This window comes from Agelaius phoeniceus, chromosome 26, assembly GCF_051311805.1.
Source record: "Agelaius phoeniceus isolate bAgePho1 chromosome 26, bAgePho1.hap1, whole genome shotgun sequence".
In the NCBI taxonomy this organism is placed as follows: Eukaryota; Metazoa; Chordata; class Aves; order Passeriformes; family Icteridae; genus Agelaius; species Agelaius phoeniceus.
Window position 1 is genome coordinate 926,761 of NC_135290.1, and position 14,649 is coordinate 941,409.

The 14,649-nt window shown below is 59.1% G+C and overlaps 1 protein-coding gene and 1 long non-coding RNA gene across 2 annotated transcripts; one reads left to right on the top strand and one right to left on the bottom strand.

Moving 5' to 3' along the window:
• The first annotated feature begins 465 nt into the window (after positions 1–465).
• On the top strand, positions 466–6,369 carry LOC143695788 (uncharacterized). The gene is made up of 2 exons (XR_013185328.1): positions 466–5,621; positions 5,683–6,369. It is a non-coding gene; the product is annotated as an uncharacterized LOC143695788 (long non-coding RNA).
• On the bottom strand, positions 5,358–12,114 carry PHB1 (prohibitin 1). Its single transcript, XM_077190990.1, has 7 exons — positions 12,067–12,114; positions 11,522–11,641; positions 11,064–11,225; positions 9,934–10,076; positions 8,895–9,011; positions 8,173–8,268; positions 5,358–6,408 (listed from the first exon to the last, which is right to left on the bottom strand). Exons 2-7 carry the CDS (start codon positions 11,607–11,609, stop codon positions 6,196–6,198), a joined length of 819 nt encoding a protein of 272 aa, XP_077047105.1. The 5' UTR covers positions 11,610–11,641; positions 12,067–12,114; the 3' UTR covers positions 5,358–6,195.
• Between the last annotated feature and the right edge of the window lie 2,535 nt (positions 12,115–14,649).

The following is a 14,649-nucleotide window of genomic DNA, read 5'->3' on the forward strand; positions in this document are numbered from 1 at the left end:
AGGATGGCGGGGGCGCGCCCCGTGCCCGGACCGGTGCGCGGCGGGAGCGCGCGCGGGTGGCGTGGGGAAGGGGGGGGACAGGCGGGGGAGCGCGCCCGCCCGGCGGGAGCGCGCGCGGGCCGAGGCCGCGGTTGAAGAGCCGGGAAGGTTGCGGGGGGGGGGATGGGGGTGTATAGTGAGCGTGTGAGTGCGCGTGTGCGGGAGCGCGCGGAGGCGGGGAGGGAACAGACCGTGATGTGGGGCGGGGGGGAAGGAAGGAGGGGGGAAAACACCCCGCACCACAGGCCGAGGGCAGCGGGGACCGCAGGTACGCGCGCGCGGGAGCGCGCAGGGATGGCGGCGGGCTGGGGGGGTGACACGCACAGAGCGAGAGAGCGCGGGAGCGCGCACGGGTAGAACGGGGGCACCCGCGGGACGCGCGCGGGCCGGGGAAGGGGGAGGTGGCGCTGTGCGCATGCGCCGGGGGCCGTTCCCGCGCGCCCGCCCCTTTCCCGCCGCTGCTTCACCTGAGGCGGCGGCGCGCGGGGCGCAGGTGAGGCGGGGAGGGGGCTGCGCATGCGCGGGGACAGGGAGCGGGCTCGGTACCCGCCCCGGTAATTAGCGACCGGACCCTCATTAGTGCGGTCCGGGGTTTGCGGAGTGCGCGGGTGAGCCTGTTGTGTGAGGGGACTGATGGAACGGGGACCGTCCCGGCTCCCCCTCAGCCCGCCCTAATTAGCGCACCGAGGTGAGGCGGGCAGGCCGTGCCCGAACCCTCACGGGGCCCTCAGGGCTGCCGGGGATGGCTCCTGCCCTCGGAGCTGCCCCTCGGGCCCGGGTGAGGCCCTGAGCCCCTCAGTGAGGCCCGGAGCGCTCTGCAGGAGCCGGAGCAGTCAGTGCCAAACCCCAGCTCCCGCTTGCTCAAACTTTCTCTCCCCTTAACACGCTAATAACTACTTAACTGCAGCCTGCGGTTTGGTGATGACTCCCTGATGAGTGAGTGTGAGCGGTGTGACAAGGAGCAGCACCTCTGGCAGGTAGCTGGTGACAGGTGCGGGGCTCCCGGGGGACACGGAGCTGTCCCTCCCCGGGCTGGCACTGCCTTCTCCAGGTGCCACCTGCCCTGGGAAGCTGCCGAGCCTCGGCCGCAGCCCCAAAACCACGGCTGGGGCTGTGTAGGAGGGGACAGCGCTGCTGTGGTTTGGGTTTGGCAGCCGTGGAGGAATTAGTGAGAGGGGGAAGGGCACCGAGCCCTTTGGCAGCGCCGCTGTTTCCCGAGGACTTCCCTCAGCTTTGCGTCCCTCTCCTCAATCCTTCAGTCCACCATCTCCACCTGGTTTGTTTCCTCACCTGCAAGTGCCCCCAGCAGTGGAGGGCGCTGGCTTTGAGATTCTGCCAAAAAACCTCGGCGCCCTCGCTCCGCCCGGCGTTACAAATGCCAAATTCCAGAGGGTTTGGCTTGCTCTGGATTCCTGAGCATGAAGGCCGGAGCGGAGCTGCCCGTGCCGAGCGGGGATTGGGGCTCACGGAGGCAAAGTTCAGGATGGAGTGAAAGGGGCAGGGCGGGCTGGGGCAGCCCCGCGGCGGGATCAGAACAATGCTCCCCGTTTTCCTCCTTGCCCCCGCTGTTCCTGCAGCAGAAGGGGACACGCTGACCCAGCCCCGGGGCAGCTGGTGCTGCCCGACCCAGCCAGAGCTGTCCCAATCTCTGCTGGACGTGGTCACCTTGGAGTGCCCGGGCACGGCTCCAAATCTCAGCCCAACACCCCCGGGCAGTGCAGCTCCTGGAGGAAAAACGGTGTTGGGGCAGGTGCTGGGCTGCTGGGTAACTCTGGGCGAGGATGTGCTGGAATTCCCTGCCTCGGAGAGGGAAGGGAGAAGAATTTTGGGGTTTTTTTGTTCCTTGGGAGGTGAATGCACAAGCAGCGGTGACAGAGCCCCTTTTCCAAATGTGGGATCTGAGGGGCAGCCCAGAGGGGGAGCAGAGCCATCAACCACCGCCACAGCCACCAAGGGCAGCAGGTACAAATATCCTGGAGCTGCTGGCATGAGGAAAACAAGGAGCTCATCTCCCCATCCATCCCTGACTGGGAGGAGCAGGGAGAGAGGGGGGAACCAACCCAGGCCCTGCAGCTCTGCCCCACAGCCACAGGTCCCTGTCAGCCCCATTTCCTCAGATCACCTCTGCTCTGGCTCTGGGTCCTTCTCTCCTGCATTTCCCCTCTCTCCAGCTGTCACCAGGGTTAAAAACCCCTCCTGGGCCAGGTAAAGGTGGCACAAATCTCCATTTCCTCCTGAGCCCCTGCAGTCCCTCAGCCGTGGGTGGCCTCCACTACAATTCAGATTTTGTTTTGTCTAAGCAGCTGAAAAGCTGAAAAAAGTACAGCAAAAGTGGGAGAATGTGCTGGGCCCAGGGCTGCAGACACAGCAGAACGCGCTGCCCCCACCTGCGGGGCTTCCAGAGGCTCTGGGCTTGCTGAGGAAGCAGATTTGGGTCATTGTGGGGCACAGGGAGCCCTGCCCGGGGTCAGCAGTGCCTGCAGGGTGTGGGGAGAGGGGATCGGGGAGGAACAGAACCCCTCACTCAGGAATGAACAGATCTGACTCAGGAATGAACAGATCTGACTCAGGAATGAACAGATCCCCTCACTCAGGAATGAACAGATCTGACTCAGGAATGAACAGATCCCCTCACTCAGGAATGAACAGATCTGACTCAGGAATGAACAGATCCCCTCACTCAGGAATGAACAGATCTGACTCAGGAATGAACAGATCCCCTCACTCAGGAATGAACAGATCTGACTCAGGAATGAACAGATCCCCTCATTCAGGAATGAACAGATCCCCTCACTCAGGAATGAACAGATCCCCTCATTCAGAAATGAACAGATCCCCTCACTCAGAAATGAACGGATCCCCTCGCATGAGGGGCACAAATCCCCTCAGAGGGGCACAGATCTCACTCAGAAATGAACAAATCTCACTCAGAGAAGAACAAATCTCCTCCCTCACTCAGGAGCACAGATCTCACTCAGAAATGAACAGATCCCCTCAGAAATGAACAGATCCCCTCGCTCAGAGGGGAGCAGATCTCTCTCACATGAGGGGCACAAATGCCCTCTCTCAGAAATGAACAGATCCCCTCACTCAGAGGGGAGCAGATCTCTCTCACATGAGGGGCACAAATCCCCTCACTCAGAAATGAACAGATCCCCTCACTCAGGGGCACAGATCTGACTCACAAATGAATAGATCTCACTCAGAAATTAACAGATCCCCTCAGGGATGAACAGGTCCCCTCACTCAGGGGCACAGATCTCACTCAGGAATGAACAGATCTCACTCAGAGAAGAACAGATCTCCTCCCTCACTCAGGGATGAACAGATCTGACTCAGGGATGAACAGATCTGACTCAGGAATGAACAGATCTGACTCAGGGATGAACAGATCCCCTCAGGGATGAACAGATCCCCTCAGGAATGAACAGATCTCCTCCCTCACTCAGGGATGAACAGATGTGACTCAGGGATGAACAGATGCCCTCGCTCAGGGCCACAGCTGTCCCTCACTCAGGGATGGCCCCAGCTGGCTGCTGCTGTGCCCTGGGCAGGCTCAGGGCTCTGCCTGCTCCCCGTGTCCCACGCAGCTTTTAGGGCCGGAATGTTCTGGCAGTGCCCAGCCCTGCAGGTCCTGCCACGGGATCTGTGCTGGGAGCTCTGGGCTCCTCATCCCCGTTCCTGACAGGAGAATCCTGGGGAAACCTCCTGGAGCAGCCCTGGCCCTGCCTCATCCCCTTTCCTACCATGAGGGTTCTCAGGAAACTCCTCCTGGAGCAGCCCTGGCCCTTCACCCCTGAAGTGCCTGGCAATTTCTGAGGCCTCCAAACGCTCCCAGTTCTGCCTTGGGCACAGCCTGGACCTGGCACCTTTGGGACAATTTCCCCTTCCCCAAAGGAGCAGAGCCCTCGGAGCTGCTCAAGGGTCCTGGGAAGGGAAACTGAGGCACAGGCGGTGCTGGCAGCCCCAGCTGAGCAGCTCCAGCTGTGCAGCCCCAGCTGTGCAGCCCCAGCTGTGCAGATCCAGCTGTGCAGTCCCAGCTGTGCAGCCCCAGCTGTGCAGCCCAGCCTGGCTCCAGGTTTATCCCCAGATCTGCTCAGGATGCCCTGGAGCAGTGGGAGAGGCAGCAGAAGGGGAACAAAGGGATTTTCCTGCTGGGTGCTGCCACAGGAAGCCCTGGGAGCCACCACTGCTGTCAGTGCAGAGCAGAAGCTCCAGCAGAGGAAATTCCTGTTCCCTTTCCCGGTGTAAAATCACAATTCAAGATTAATTGCCTCCAGGCAGCAGAGCTCACACCCAGCAGCATCTCCTGGCGCTGGGGAGCGCTGGCAGCTCCATCTGGGCTGGTTCCTTCTCCTTGGGCTCCTGGAGAACACAACTGCACCATCAGACCCTGCACAAAAAACACCAAAAAATTAAATTCCCCTTTGGCTAGCCTCGGCTAAAAAATTAAATTCCCTTTGGCTTTGTGGATTTTTTTTTTGCCTTTTCAAGTTAAGCACAGAACAGATTCCTCACGGGGAAGTTCCAAAGTCCATGCTGGAGCAATCATTAAATGAAAACTTGGCCCTGAGGGTCTCTGCCCATCTCCCAGCCTGACCTGGGACGTGATTCCTGCTCTTTTCCACCTTATTCCTGCTCCCCCACCCCTCCTTCTCCCAGGACATTTTCTGCTGGATCCCCTCAGGTACAAACATCACAAAGGTGAGGAAACTTTCCGATCTGCTCTCCCCGAGCTCCAGGGCAGGGATTGTCCTGGGTTTGGGTCCTGCTCCAGGGCAGGGATTGTCCCGGGTTTGGGCCCTGCCTCACCTGGGGGATGATTCCAGGAGGATCCAGGGCAGGGATTGTCCCGGGTTTGGGTCCTGCTCCAGGGCAGGGATTATCCTGGGTTTGGGTCCTGCTCCAGGGCAGGGATTGTCCCGGGTTTGGACCTTGCCTCACCTGGGGGATGATTCCAGGAGGATCCAGGGCAGGGATTGTCCCGGGTTTGGGTCCTGGGCAGGGATTGTCCCGGGTTTGGGTCCTGTCCCGCCTGGGGGATGATTCCAGGGGGCTCCAGGGCAGGAATTATCCCAGGTTTGGGTCCTGTCCCACCTGGGGCAGCTGCAGCAGGGCCAGGTGCCCATTCCAGTGCCCAGCAGACCCCGGGTGCCCCAGAGGCTGCCCCAGGTGCTCTCAGCTGCTGCCAAATCCAGTCAGACTCACACCCCAGGCTCTGGGGGTGGCAGGGTCGATCCCTCTCGTTGCCAGGACTCTTCCCAGCCACCCCAGCCCCACCGAGCCCAACCCTCAGCACAAAAAAAAAACCAAGGACCCAGGGTGCCAGCCTTGGGACTGTGACATTTATTGAGGGCTGGTTACACAATGCCACCCTCCTCACAGCTCCCCTGCCCTCAGCAGGGATGGCACAGGGGATTCCTGCCCCTGCAGCAGCAAGGGGCTGGCACAGGAGCCTGTGGGGCAGGACAGGGACAGCTCAGGGGCAAGGAGAGGAGATGCCCAGCCCCATAGGGGCTTCCTGCAGAGCCAGAGGGAATCTGTGCTCCTCAGAGCCCCTGCCCTGCCCTGAGGTGTCTCGGGTGACACCTGAAGGTCTGGCACGGCTGAGGGCCCTGCCCTGAGGTGTCCCCAGGCTCTCAGGTGACACCTGAAGGTCTGGCAAGGCTGAGGGCCCTGAGCTGAAGTGTCCCCAGGCTCTCAGGTGACACCTGAAGGTCTGGCAAGGCTGAGGGCCCTGAGCATCCCTGGCCCAGCCAGCCTGAAGGCACTGAGGCAGCTCTGAGCCCTGATGGATGCAGCACCCGTGGCCAGGGACTCACCTGGGCTCCATCCCAGCAAATCTCTGCTCCTGCTGCTCCACCTGCCCGCAAAGGGCCAATCCCCAAATCTCACTTTCTGAATCCACCAAATTTTCCTGAACTCCCAGATTCAGAGTCCCTGAGTGAGGGGAGGGCAGCGCAGGGGAGGAACCGCAGGCCTGACGTCGCGAGCGTTCACTTTTATTTGATTACCCATCCAAAAAAAAAAAAAAAAACCAAACCACCCCAAAAATAAATCCCTCCAATTTCCAAATTTCCGTTTCCTCCGCGAGGAAATTGCAATGATTTTTTTTTGTGTGTGTGTTTTTTTGGTGTTTCCCCAGCGGGCAGGGGCTCACTGGGGCAGCTGCAGCAGCACGGACTGGCCCGAGGGCAGGTAGGTGATGTTGCGCGAGCGCGAGAGCTGGTACGCGATGTCCTCGGCCGCCTCCAGCTTGCGCAGCTCGATCAGCCCGTCCCCCGCCGTGGCCAGAGAGTTGGCAATCAGCTCTGCAGCCTTGGAGTCGCCCTCTGCAGAGATCACAGCTGCCTTCTTCTGCTGCTCGGCCTGCGGGGACAGTGGGGAATGGGAATGGAGGGATGGACGGACGGACGGACAGAGCGGTGGCGCTGCCCCGCGGGGCTCCCCCAGCCACGGCAGGTGAAAGGGCTTTGGTTTGGGGTGGTGCTCTTTAAACCGGGCTGATGAACAGTGGGATACAGAATAACCAGTTTGTGGGAAAAGGAAAAAAGGCAATTTCGAGCTGAATTCTGGTGGTTTTCAGGCTCCGTCCCACCCGGAGATTCCCGCTGGCAGTTCCCAAAGCCAGAGCCTGCAGTCAGCTGAAATCTGAGCTGACACAAGAGATGATGACCCCACTGTGCTGCTGGACACTCCAGAGATGATCCAGAGTGTGTCACAGACATCTTTTATGGAAAATCCTTTCCTTAGGATTTTTCATAAAAGATTTCTGTGACACAAAATCCTTTCCTTAGGATTTTTCATTAAAGATCTCTGCGACACAAAATCCTTTCCTTAGGATTTTTCATTAAAGATCTCTGCGACACAAAATCCTTTCCTTAGGATTTTTCATAAAAGATCTCTGTGACACAAAATCCTTTCCTTAGGATTTTTCATAAAAGATTTCTGTGACACGAAATCCTTTCCTTGGGATTTTTCATAAAAGATTTCCGTGACACAAAATCCTTTCCTTAGGATCTTTCATTAAAGATTTCTGTGACACAAAATCCTTTCCTTAGGATTTTTCATTAAAGATTTCCGTGACACAAAATCCTTTCCTTTGGATTTTTCATAAAAGATCTCTCTGACACAAAATCCTTTCCTTAGGATTTTTCATAAAAGATTTCCGTGACACAAAATCCTTTCCTTAGGATTTTTCATAAAAGATTTCCGTGACACAAAATCCTTTCCTTGGGATTTTTCATAAAAGATTTCTGTGACACAAAATCCTTTCCTTTGGATTTTTCATAAAAGATCTCTGTGACACAAAATCCTTTCCTTAGGATTTTCCATAAAAGATCTCCGCGACACAAAATCCTTTCCTTAGGATTTTTCATAAAAGATTTCCGTGACACAACATCCTTTCCTTAGGATTTTTCATAAAAGATTTCTGTGACACAAAATCCTTTCCTTAGGATTTTTCATAAAAGATTTCCGTGACACAAAATCCTTTCCTTAGGATTTTTCATAAAAAGATTTCTGTGACACAAAATCCTTTCCTTGGGATTTTTCCTCCTGAGAAGCCTCAGGAACAAAATGCAACCAATGGTTATCTGCTGCTGTGGAATGCAACAGGTGCATCTGGGATTGGGCTCATGTGGTTGTTTCTAATTAATGGCCAATCAAAGTGAGCTGGCTCAGACAGAGAGCCACGAGCCTTTGTTATTCATTCTTTCCTGTTCTATTCTTAGCCAGCCTTCTGTTGAAGTCCTTCTATTCTTTTAGTATAGTTTTAATATAATATATATCATAAAATAATAAATCAGCCTTCTGAAACATGGAGTCAGATCCTCCTCTCTTCCCTCATCCTAAGACCCCTGTGAACAGGGTCACAAGAGTGGATCCAAGCAGGGATGAACCAGGAGGAAACCTGGGATGAGCCAGGAGCAAACAGCGAGCCCGGCTGCATTCAGCACTGCGGGGTGGAAGGAGGAGCCTCCCTTCTCCAGCTGGGTTTGGGTTGGATTTTGGGGTAAAAAACCATTCCTGATCAGCACTGCAGGGAGGCTGGGACGGGATATTCCAGGAAAAGCCCCTGGGGAGAGAAGGGGATGGCAGAGGTGATCCCCAGTCTCCTGAAGGAGCAGGTACCTTCTCCACGATGAACCTGGCCCGCTCCGCCTCCTGCTGCGCCACCTGCTTCATCTCCACCGCCTCCGTGAACTCCTTGCCAAAGGTCAGGTGGGTCTGGGGACACAAACCAAGCCAGGTCACCCACAGGGACACCGGGATGGGCACAGAAACCGGGATCCCTGGAAGGAAATCCCACCGGGATCCACCCCCAGCCAGGGCAAAGCTCCAGAAACAAAGTGTCCAAACCCCCCTTTGGCAGAAACAAAGTCACCTTCTGCAGAGGCTTCCTGTGCTCCCAGCAGGATCAATTCTATTTCTGAAGGGAGCTGGGAGGGCAGAGCTCCCTCCCTGGATAGCTCAGCACAGGAACCAGTGGGAATTTCCTGCTGTCCCAGTGGGGATTTTCCCTCCTGGTGCTTCCAGGGCTGCCTGTGGAGCTGCTCCCAATCCCAAAGCACCCGCAGCCCAACCAATCCCCCCTCAGCAGCTCCTGGGGGGCTACAAAACCCCTGCACAGGGAGGGCTGAGGCCACCCAGAGGCCACCAAGGGCTGCCCAAGGTCACGGGGACAACAGCAGAGCTGTGACCATGACGTCCCTGCAAGCACGGCCACACGTGCCCAAGCGTCCAGCCCTGGCCACCCGGGGATCCCCTCCTGTCCTGTCCCCAGCCCTGGCCCCCCAGGGGTCCCCTCCTGTCCCCGGGGTCCCCTCCTGTGCCCGGGTCCCTGCAGGGCTCACCAGGGACACGTCGTCCAGGATGAGGCCGAAGGTGGCCGCGCGCTCGGTGAGGTCCTCGCTGACCTGCCGGGACACCAGCTCCCGCTGCGTGATCAGCTCGCCCGCGTCAAAGCGCGCCTGGAACGGGATGGGAACGGGATGGGAATGGGGTGGAAATGCTGGGAATGGGGTGGGAAATGCTGGGAATGGGGTGGACACTGCTGGGAATGGGGTGGGAACCGCTGGGAATGGGATGTGAACGGGGTGGAAATGCTGGGAATGGGATGGGAACGGCTGGGAACGAGGTGGGAACGGGATGGAAATTCTGGGAACAGGATGGGAACGGCTGGGAACAGGATGGGAACCACTGGGAACGGGATGGGAATGGCTGGGAACGGGATGGGAACTGCTGGGAACGGGATGGGAACTGCTGGGAACGGGACAGAACAGGATGGGAACAGGGTGGACACTGCTGGGAACGGGACGGAAACTGCTGGGAATGGGATGGGAACTGCTGGGAACGGGATGGAACAAGATGGACACTGCTGAGAATGGGATAGACACTGCTGGGAATGGCTGGAACAGGATGGACACCACTGAGAATGGGATGGAATGGGATTGACACCACTGGGAACAGGATGGAATGGGATGGACACCACTGGGAATGGGATGGACACCACTGGGAATGGGATGGACACCACTGGGAATGGCTGGAACAGGATGGACACCGCTGGGAACAGGATGGAATGGGATGGACACCACTGGGAACAGGATGGAACCTCTGGGAGCGCAATGGACACCTCTGGGAACATGCAGGAGCTGGACACAGCCCTAGGCTGCACCAGTGAGGACAGCAGCAGGAATTGCCCCATGGAAAGGGTCTCCCAGGGAGGTCTGGAGGCCTTGTCCAAGGCCAGGCCGGATGGGGCTGGGAGCCCAGGGCAGGGCTGGCTCTGGACGAGCCCCCAGCCGCCTCCCAGCCAATCCAGGCTGGAACTCCGCGATTCCAGGGCACAGCACATTCCCCACCCCGCGCCGGGAGAGCCCGGGGCGCGCTCACCACCACGGACTTGAGGATCTCGGTGGTGATGGAGGGCAGCACGCGCTCGTCGTAGTCCTCGCCAATGCTGGTGAAGATGCGCGGCAGCTGCGCCGTCACGGGCCGGAACAGGATCCGCAGCGTGATGTTCACGTTCTGCAGGTCTGCAGCAGCAGCACCACCCCGTCAGGGAGCTGCAGGAGCAGGGAATGCTCCCCAGAAAAACCCCCCAGCAAAAATGAGCTGGGCTCGCTGCCCTGCTCCCCTCCCCTCCGGGGTCCTGCTCTGCGCTGCTGTAGGGGAGAATCCCAACCCCAACCGTGTCACCTGCCCCAGGTGAGCTCCAGAGGTCCCAACCCCACCCATGTCACCTGCCCCAGGTGAGCTCCAGAGGTCTCAACCCCACCCATGTCACCCGCCCAAGGTGAGCTCCAGAGGTCCCAACCCCACCCATGTCACCCGCCCAAGGTGAGCTCCAGAGGTCCCTCCCAACCCCACCAGTGTCACCTGCCCCAGGTGAGCTCCAGAGGTCCCAACCCCACGCGTGTCACCTGCCCCAGGTGAGCTCCAGAGGTCCCTCCCAGCCCCAGCTGCTCAGGATTCAGTGATTCACAGCACCAAAGGAGGATCAAACCATTCCTGTGTCACCCTGGGACATGTGGGATCTCCAGAGCCAAGGAACATTTGGGACTGGGGGGTCTCCAGAGATCCCTTCCAGCCCCAAATATTTGGGACCAAAGGAAGAGCTCTTTAACCTTTATGTCCTTTATAAAAACCCCAAACCATTCCCGTGTCACACTGGGACGTGTGGGATCACCACAGCCAGGGATGGTTGGGCAGGAGGATCTCCAGAGGTCCCAAATATTTGGGACCAAACAGTTCCTCAAGCTCTTCTTTATTTAAGAGACCAAACCACTCCTGATGGAAGGGACCTCTGGCCATCAGCCACCCAAGGCAGGGCCACCTGCAGCAGGTGACACAGGTGGGGCTGCCACCTCAGAGGGACACTCCAGGCCCTTCCTGCTCACCCTTACCTCACCCTCAGGTGCACCTTGCTCAGTTTCTGGCCCCTGCTCCACGGCCTGGCCCTTAGGACCACAACTGCAGGTGCAGAAGGATAAACCCCAAACCCCTGGAGCCCCCAGACCCACCTTTGCTGCCGGTGATGACGGGCACGTTGCGGGGCCGCGAGCGGCAGTCGAAGATGATGGGTTTCTGCACCCAGGGGATCAGGAAATGGGTGCCCTCGCCCACCACCACGTCCTGCACGCCCCGGAAGCGGTCGAAGATCACAGCTCTGTGCCCTGCGTCCACTGCAGGGGGCAAAGAAAGAGCACTCAGGGCTGCTGTGCTGCTGCCACCGGGGTTGGAGACTTCATTAACAGCATAGCTTAATTAACGGCAGTGTTTGGAGCAAAGAGGAGCTGCAGGTCCCCCAGTCTGCTCCTCACAGGGCCCCCCAGTCTGCTCCTCCCAAGCAGCTCCGTGACTTTTGGAGGAAGGAGTGCACTGCAGGCCCTCAGTCTGTTCTTACTGGGCAATAAAAGCAGTGAGAAGTCAGGGTTTGGACAGAAACACAAAATGAAGCGACCAGGGCTGTCCCACTCACCGTTGTAAAGAGCAGAGTTGACGACTCCCCCCGCCACAGCCAAGCCCAGGCCGAGCTTCCCGATGCTCTCGAACACCTTGGCAGCCATCTCAGCGCTCCAGCCCCCGCTCCAGAGCCCTCCTGCAAACCCCCAGACCCTCAAACCTCACTGCGACCCCTGCCCAGAGCCCCAGACCACACCGGGCAGTGACCCCTGCCCAGGGCCCCGAACCACACCGGGGGCTCCTTCTGCCCCACAGACACCTCGGCCCCGGGGGTCTCCCTCCCGTGACCCTCCCGGGGCTCGGACCCTGCGGCCTCGGACCCGTCCAGGGCCTTCCCCCGCTCTCCCGTGCCCCCACGTCCCCCGGGCCTCCCCCTCCCCGCTCCCTCCTAGGCCGCTCGCCCCCAGCACGGGCAGCCCAGGGGCCAAGGCCTCGCTGTGTCCACCCTGCCCGCCCGCCTCAGGCCGCGGCTCAGCTCGGTTCCCCCGGTTTCCCTCGGTTTTCCCGGTTTCCCGGACCCACCGCCACCCTCCCTCCCGCCGCTCCCGCCGCGCCGCTGACCTCCACATGAATCCGCGGCCGCCCCCCCCCCCAGCGCGCCTGCGCGCCGCGCCAAGACGCGCGCTCCTCATTGGCCCGCGCCTCCCGGGGCTCTCTGGGATATGTAGTTCCCAACGCCCGTGCCCTCTGCCTGCCCGCCTATAGGTTCCGGTGTGCCCCGCGGCGCCCCGCTGGCTGAGCAAGGCCGCGCGCTATTGGCTGGGGCGGCGGCCTGCGCGCACGGGCTCTTGGGAGATGTAGTCCTGTTGGGGGAAGGCCCCGAGGGTGGGCGTGCGGGGACAAGGGACATGCGGGGGACACGGGCACCATTCTGGGGCCAGCGCTGCCCGCTCCCAGAATTCCAGGATAGGCTGGGACCTCTGAAGGCCACACAGTCCAACCCCCTGGCCAGGCAGCGTCACCTGGAGCAGGTGACACGGGTGGGGTTGGAATGTCCGAGGGACACCTCAGACCCGTCCCGGCCACCCTCCATGGACGGATCTTTCTCCTGCCGAAGTGGGAGTCGTGGTTAATTTCTGGCCATTGCTCCTCGTCCTGAGGAGCAGAGTCTGGCACCACCTGGAGCTATTTCCGTGCATTGGTGGGATCCCTTCTCCAAAATGAGAGATTTCCATGGATATCTGAGCTATTTCCGTGCATTGGTGGGATCCCTTCTCCGAAATGAGAGATTCCCATGGATATCTGAGCTATTTCCGTGCATTGGTGGGATCCCTTCCCCAAAATGAGAGATTCCCATGGATATCTGAGCTATTTCCGTGCATTGGTGGGATCCCTTCTCCGAAATGAGAGATTCCCATGGATATCTGAGCTATTTCCACGCATTGGTGGGAATCTCTCCAGTGACAGATTTCCATGGATATCCGAGACATTTCCATGGATATTTGAGATTATTTCCATGCATTGACGGGATCCCCTCTCCAGTGACAGATTCCCATGGATATTTCAGATATTTCCACAGGAATGTGGGATATTTCCACTCTCAGCCTTCCCTCCTCCAGTCTCACCAGGCCCAGCTCCCTCTCTCTCCTCACCCGAGCCTCTCCAGAGCCCAAATCATGTTCGTGGCCTCCCTCGAGCCCTCTCCAGCAGCTCCTGGTCCTTCCTGAGCCGTGGACACCGGGATTTGATGTTCCCCCTGTCCCTGGAGCGCGGGGACATTCCCGGCCCCGTCCCCTCCTGTCCCCTCCCGTCCCCGGAGCCGCTAGAGGGAAGCAGCGCTCTCCCTTTGGCTCCGGGAATGCCGAAAAACGGGGAAAAAAAGGGGAAAAAAACCCACCCCAGCCCCGCGCCCGCGGCCGGTTCCGCTGCCAGGTGACCCCGTTGGACGCGGGATCCAGCAGGGAAAATCCCATTAAACCTGGGATTCATGGATCGGGGTTTGCACCCCCTGAGCTCTGCTCCTCACTCACTCGTGCTGGGTTCATGTAGCCCATTCCCATTCCTATTCCATTTCCATTCCCAATCCCGCTCCTGTTCCCATGTGGGGTGAGCTCTCCCCATGCCAATCCCATCCCCATCCCCATTCCCATCCCCATTCCCATCCCCATTCCCATTCCCATTCCCATTCCTGCTCCCGTTCCCATGCAGGATGAGCTCTCCCCATTCCCGCTCCCGTTCCCATTTCCAGTCCCCATTCCCATCCCTTTTCCCATTCTCATTCCCATTCCCATTCCCATTCCCCATTCCCATTCCCATTCTCGTTCCCTTTCCCATCCCCATTCCCTTCCCATTCCCGTTCCCGTTCCCAATCCCAATCCCATCCCCAATTCCCATCCCCATTCCTCATTCCCTGTTCCCATTCCCATCCCCTTTCCCTTTCCCATTCTCATCCCCTTTCCCATCCCCATTCCCATTCCCGTCCCCATTCCCATTCCCACTCGGGACGAGCTCTCCCCATTCCCATTCGGGACCGATTCGAGGCCGCGGCTGCTCCCGGGCCAGAGTTTGGGGTGGGGGCTGTGGGAGCAGGGAGGGCCCTTGGTGGGGGACCCCGCACTCGGGGGGTGGTGACACGGGGGACCCCAAAACTGAGCCCGTTCTTGGGGGTGACTGTGGGATTGCACCCCAAAATTGGGCTGGGAGCTCTTTCTTGGGGGTGACTGTGGGATTGCACCCCAAAATTGAGGTAGGAGCTCGTTCTTGGGGTGTGGCTGTGGGGTCGCATCCTAAAATTGAGCTGGGAGCTTGTTCTTGGGGGGTGGCTGTGGGATTGCACCCCAAAATTGATCTGGGACCCCGTTATTTGGGAATGCCAGCAGAACTGCACCCCAAACCAGCACAGGAACCCCGTTATTTGGGGGTGCCAGCAGAACCGCACCCCAAACCAGCACAGGAACCCCGTTATTTGGGGGTGCCAGCAGAACTGCACCCCAAACCAGCACAGGAACCCCGTTATTTGGGGATGCCAACAGAACCAGACCCCAAAGCAGCACAGGAACCCCGTTATTTGGGGATGCCAACAGAACCAGACCCCAAACCAGCACAGGAACCCCGTTATTGGGGGTGCCAGCAGAACCGCACCCCCCGGGCCCCTCCCCGAGCCCCCCGAGCCCGCGGTCCCGTTTTTGGGGGACATTTCCTGGC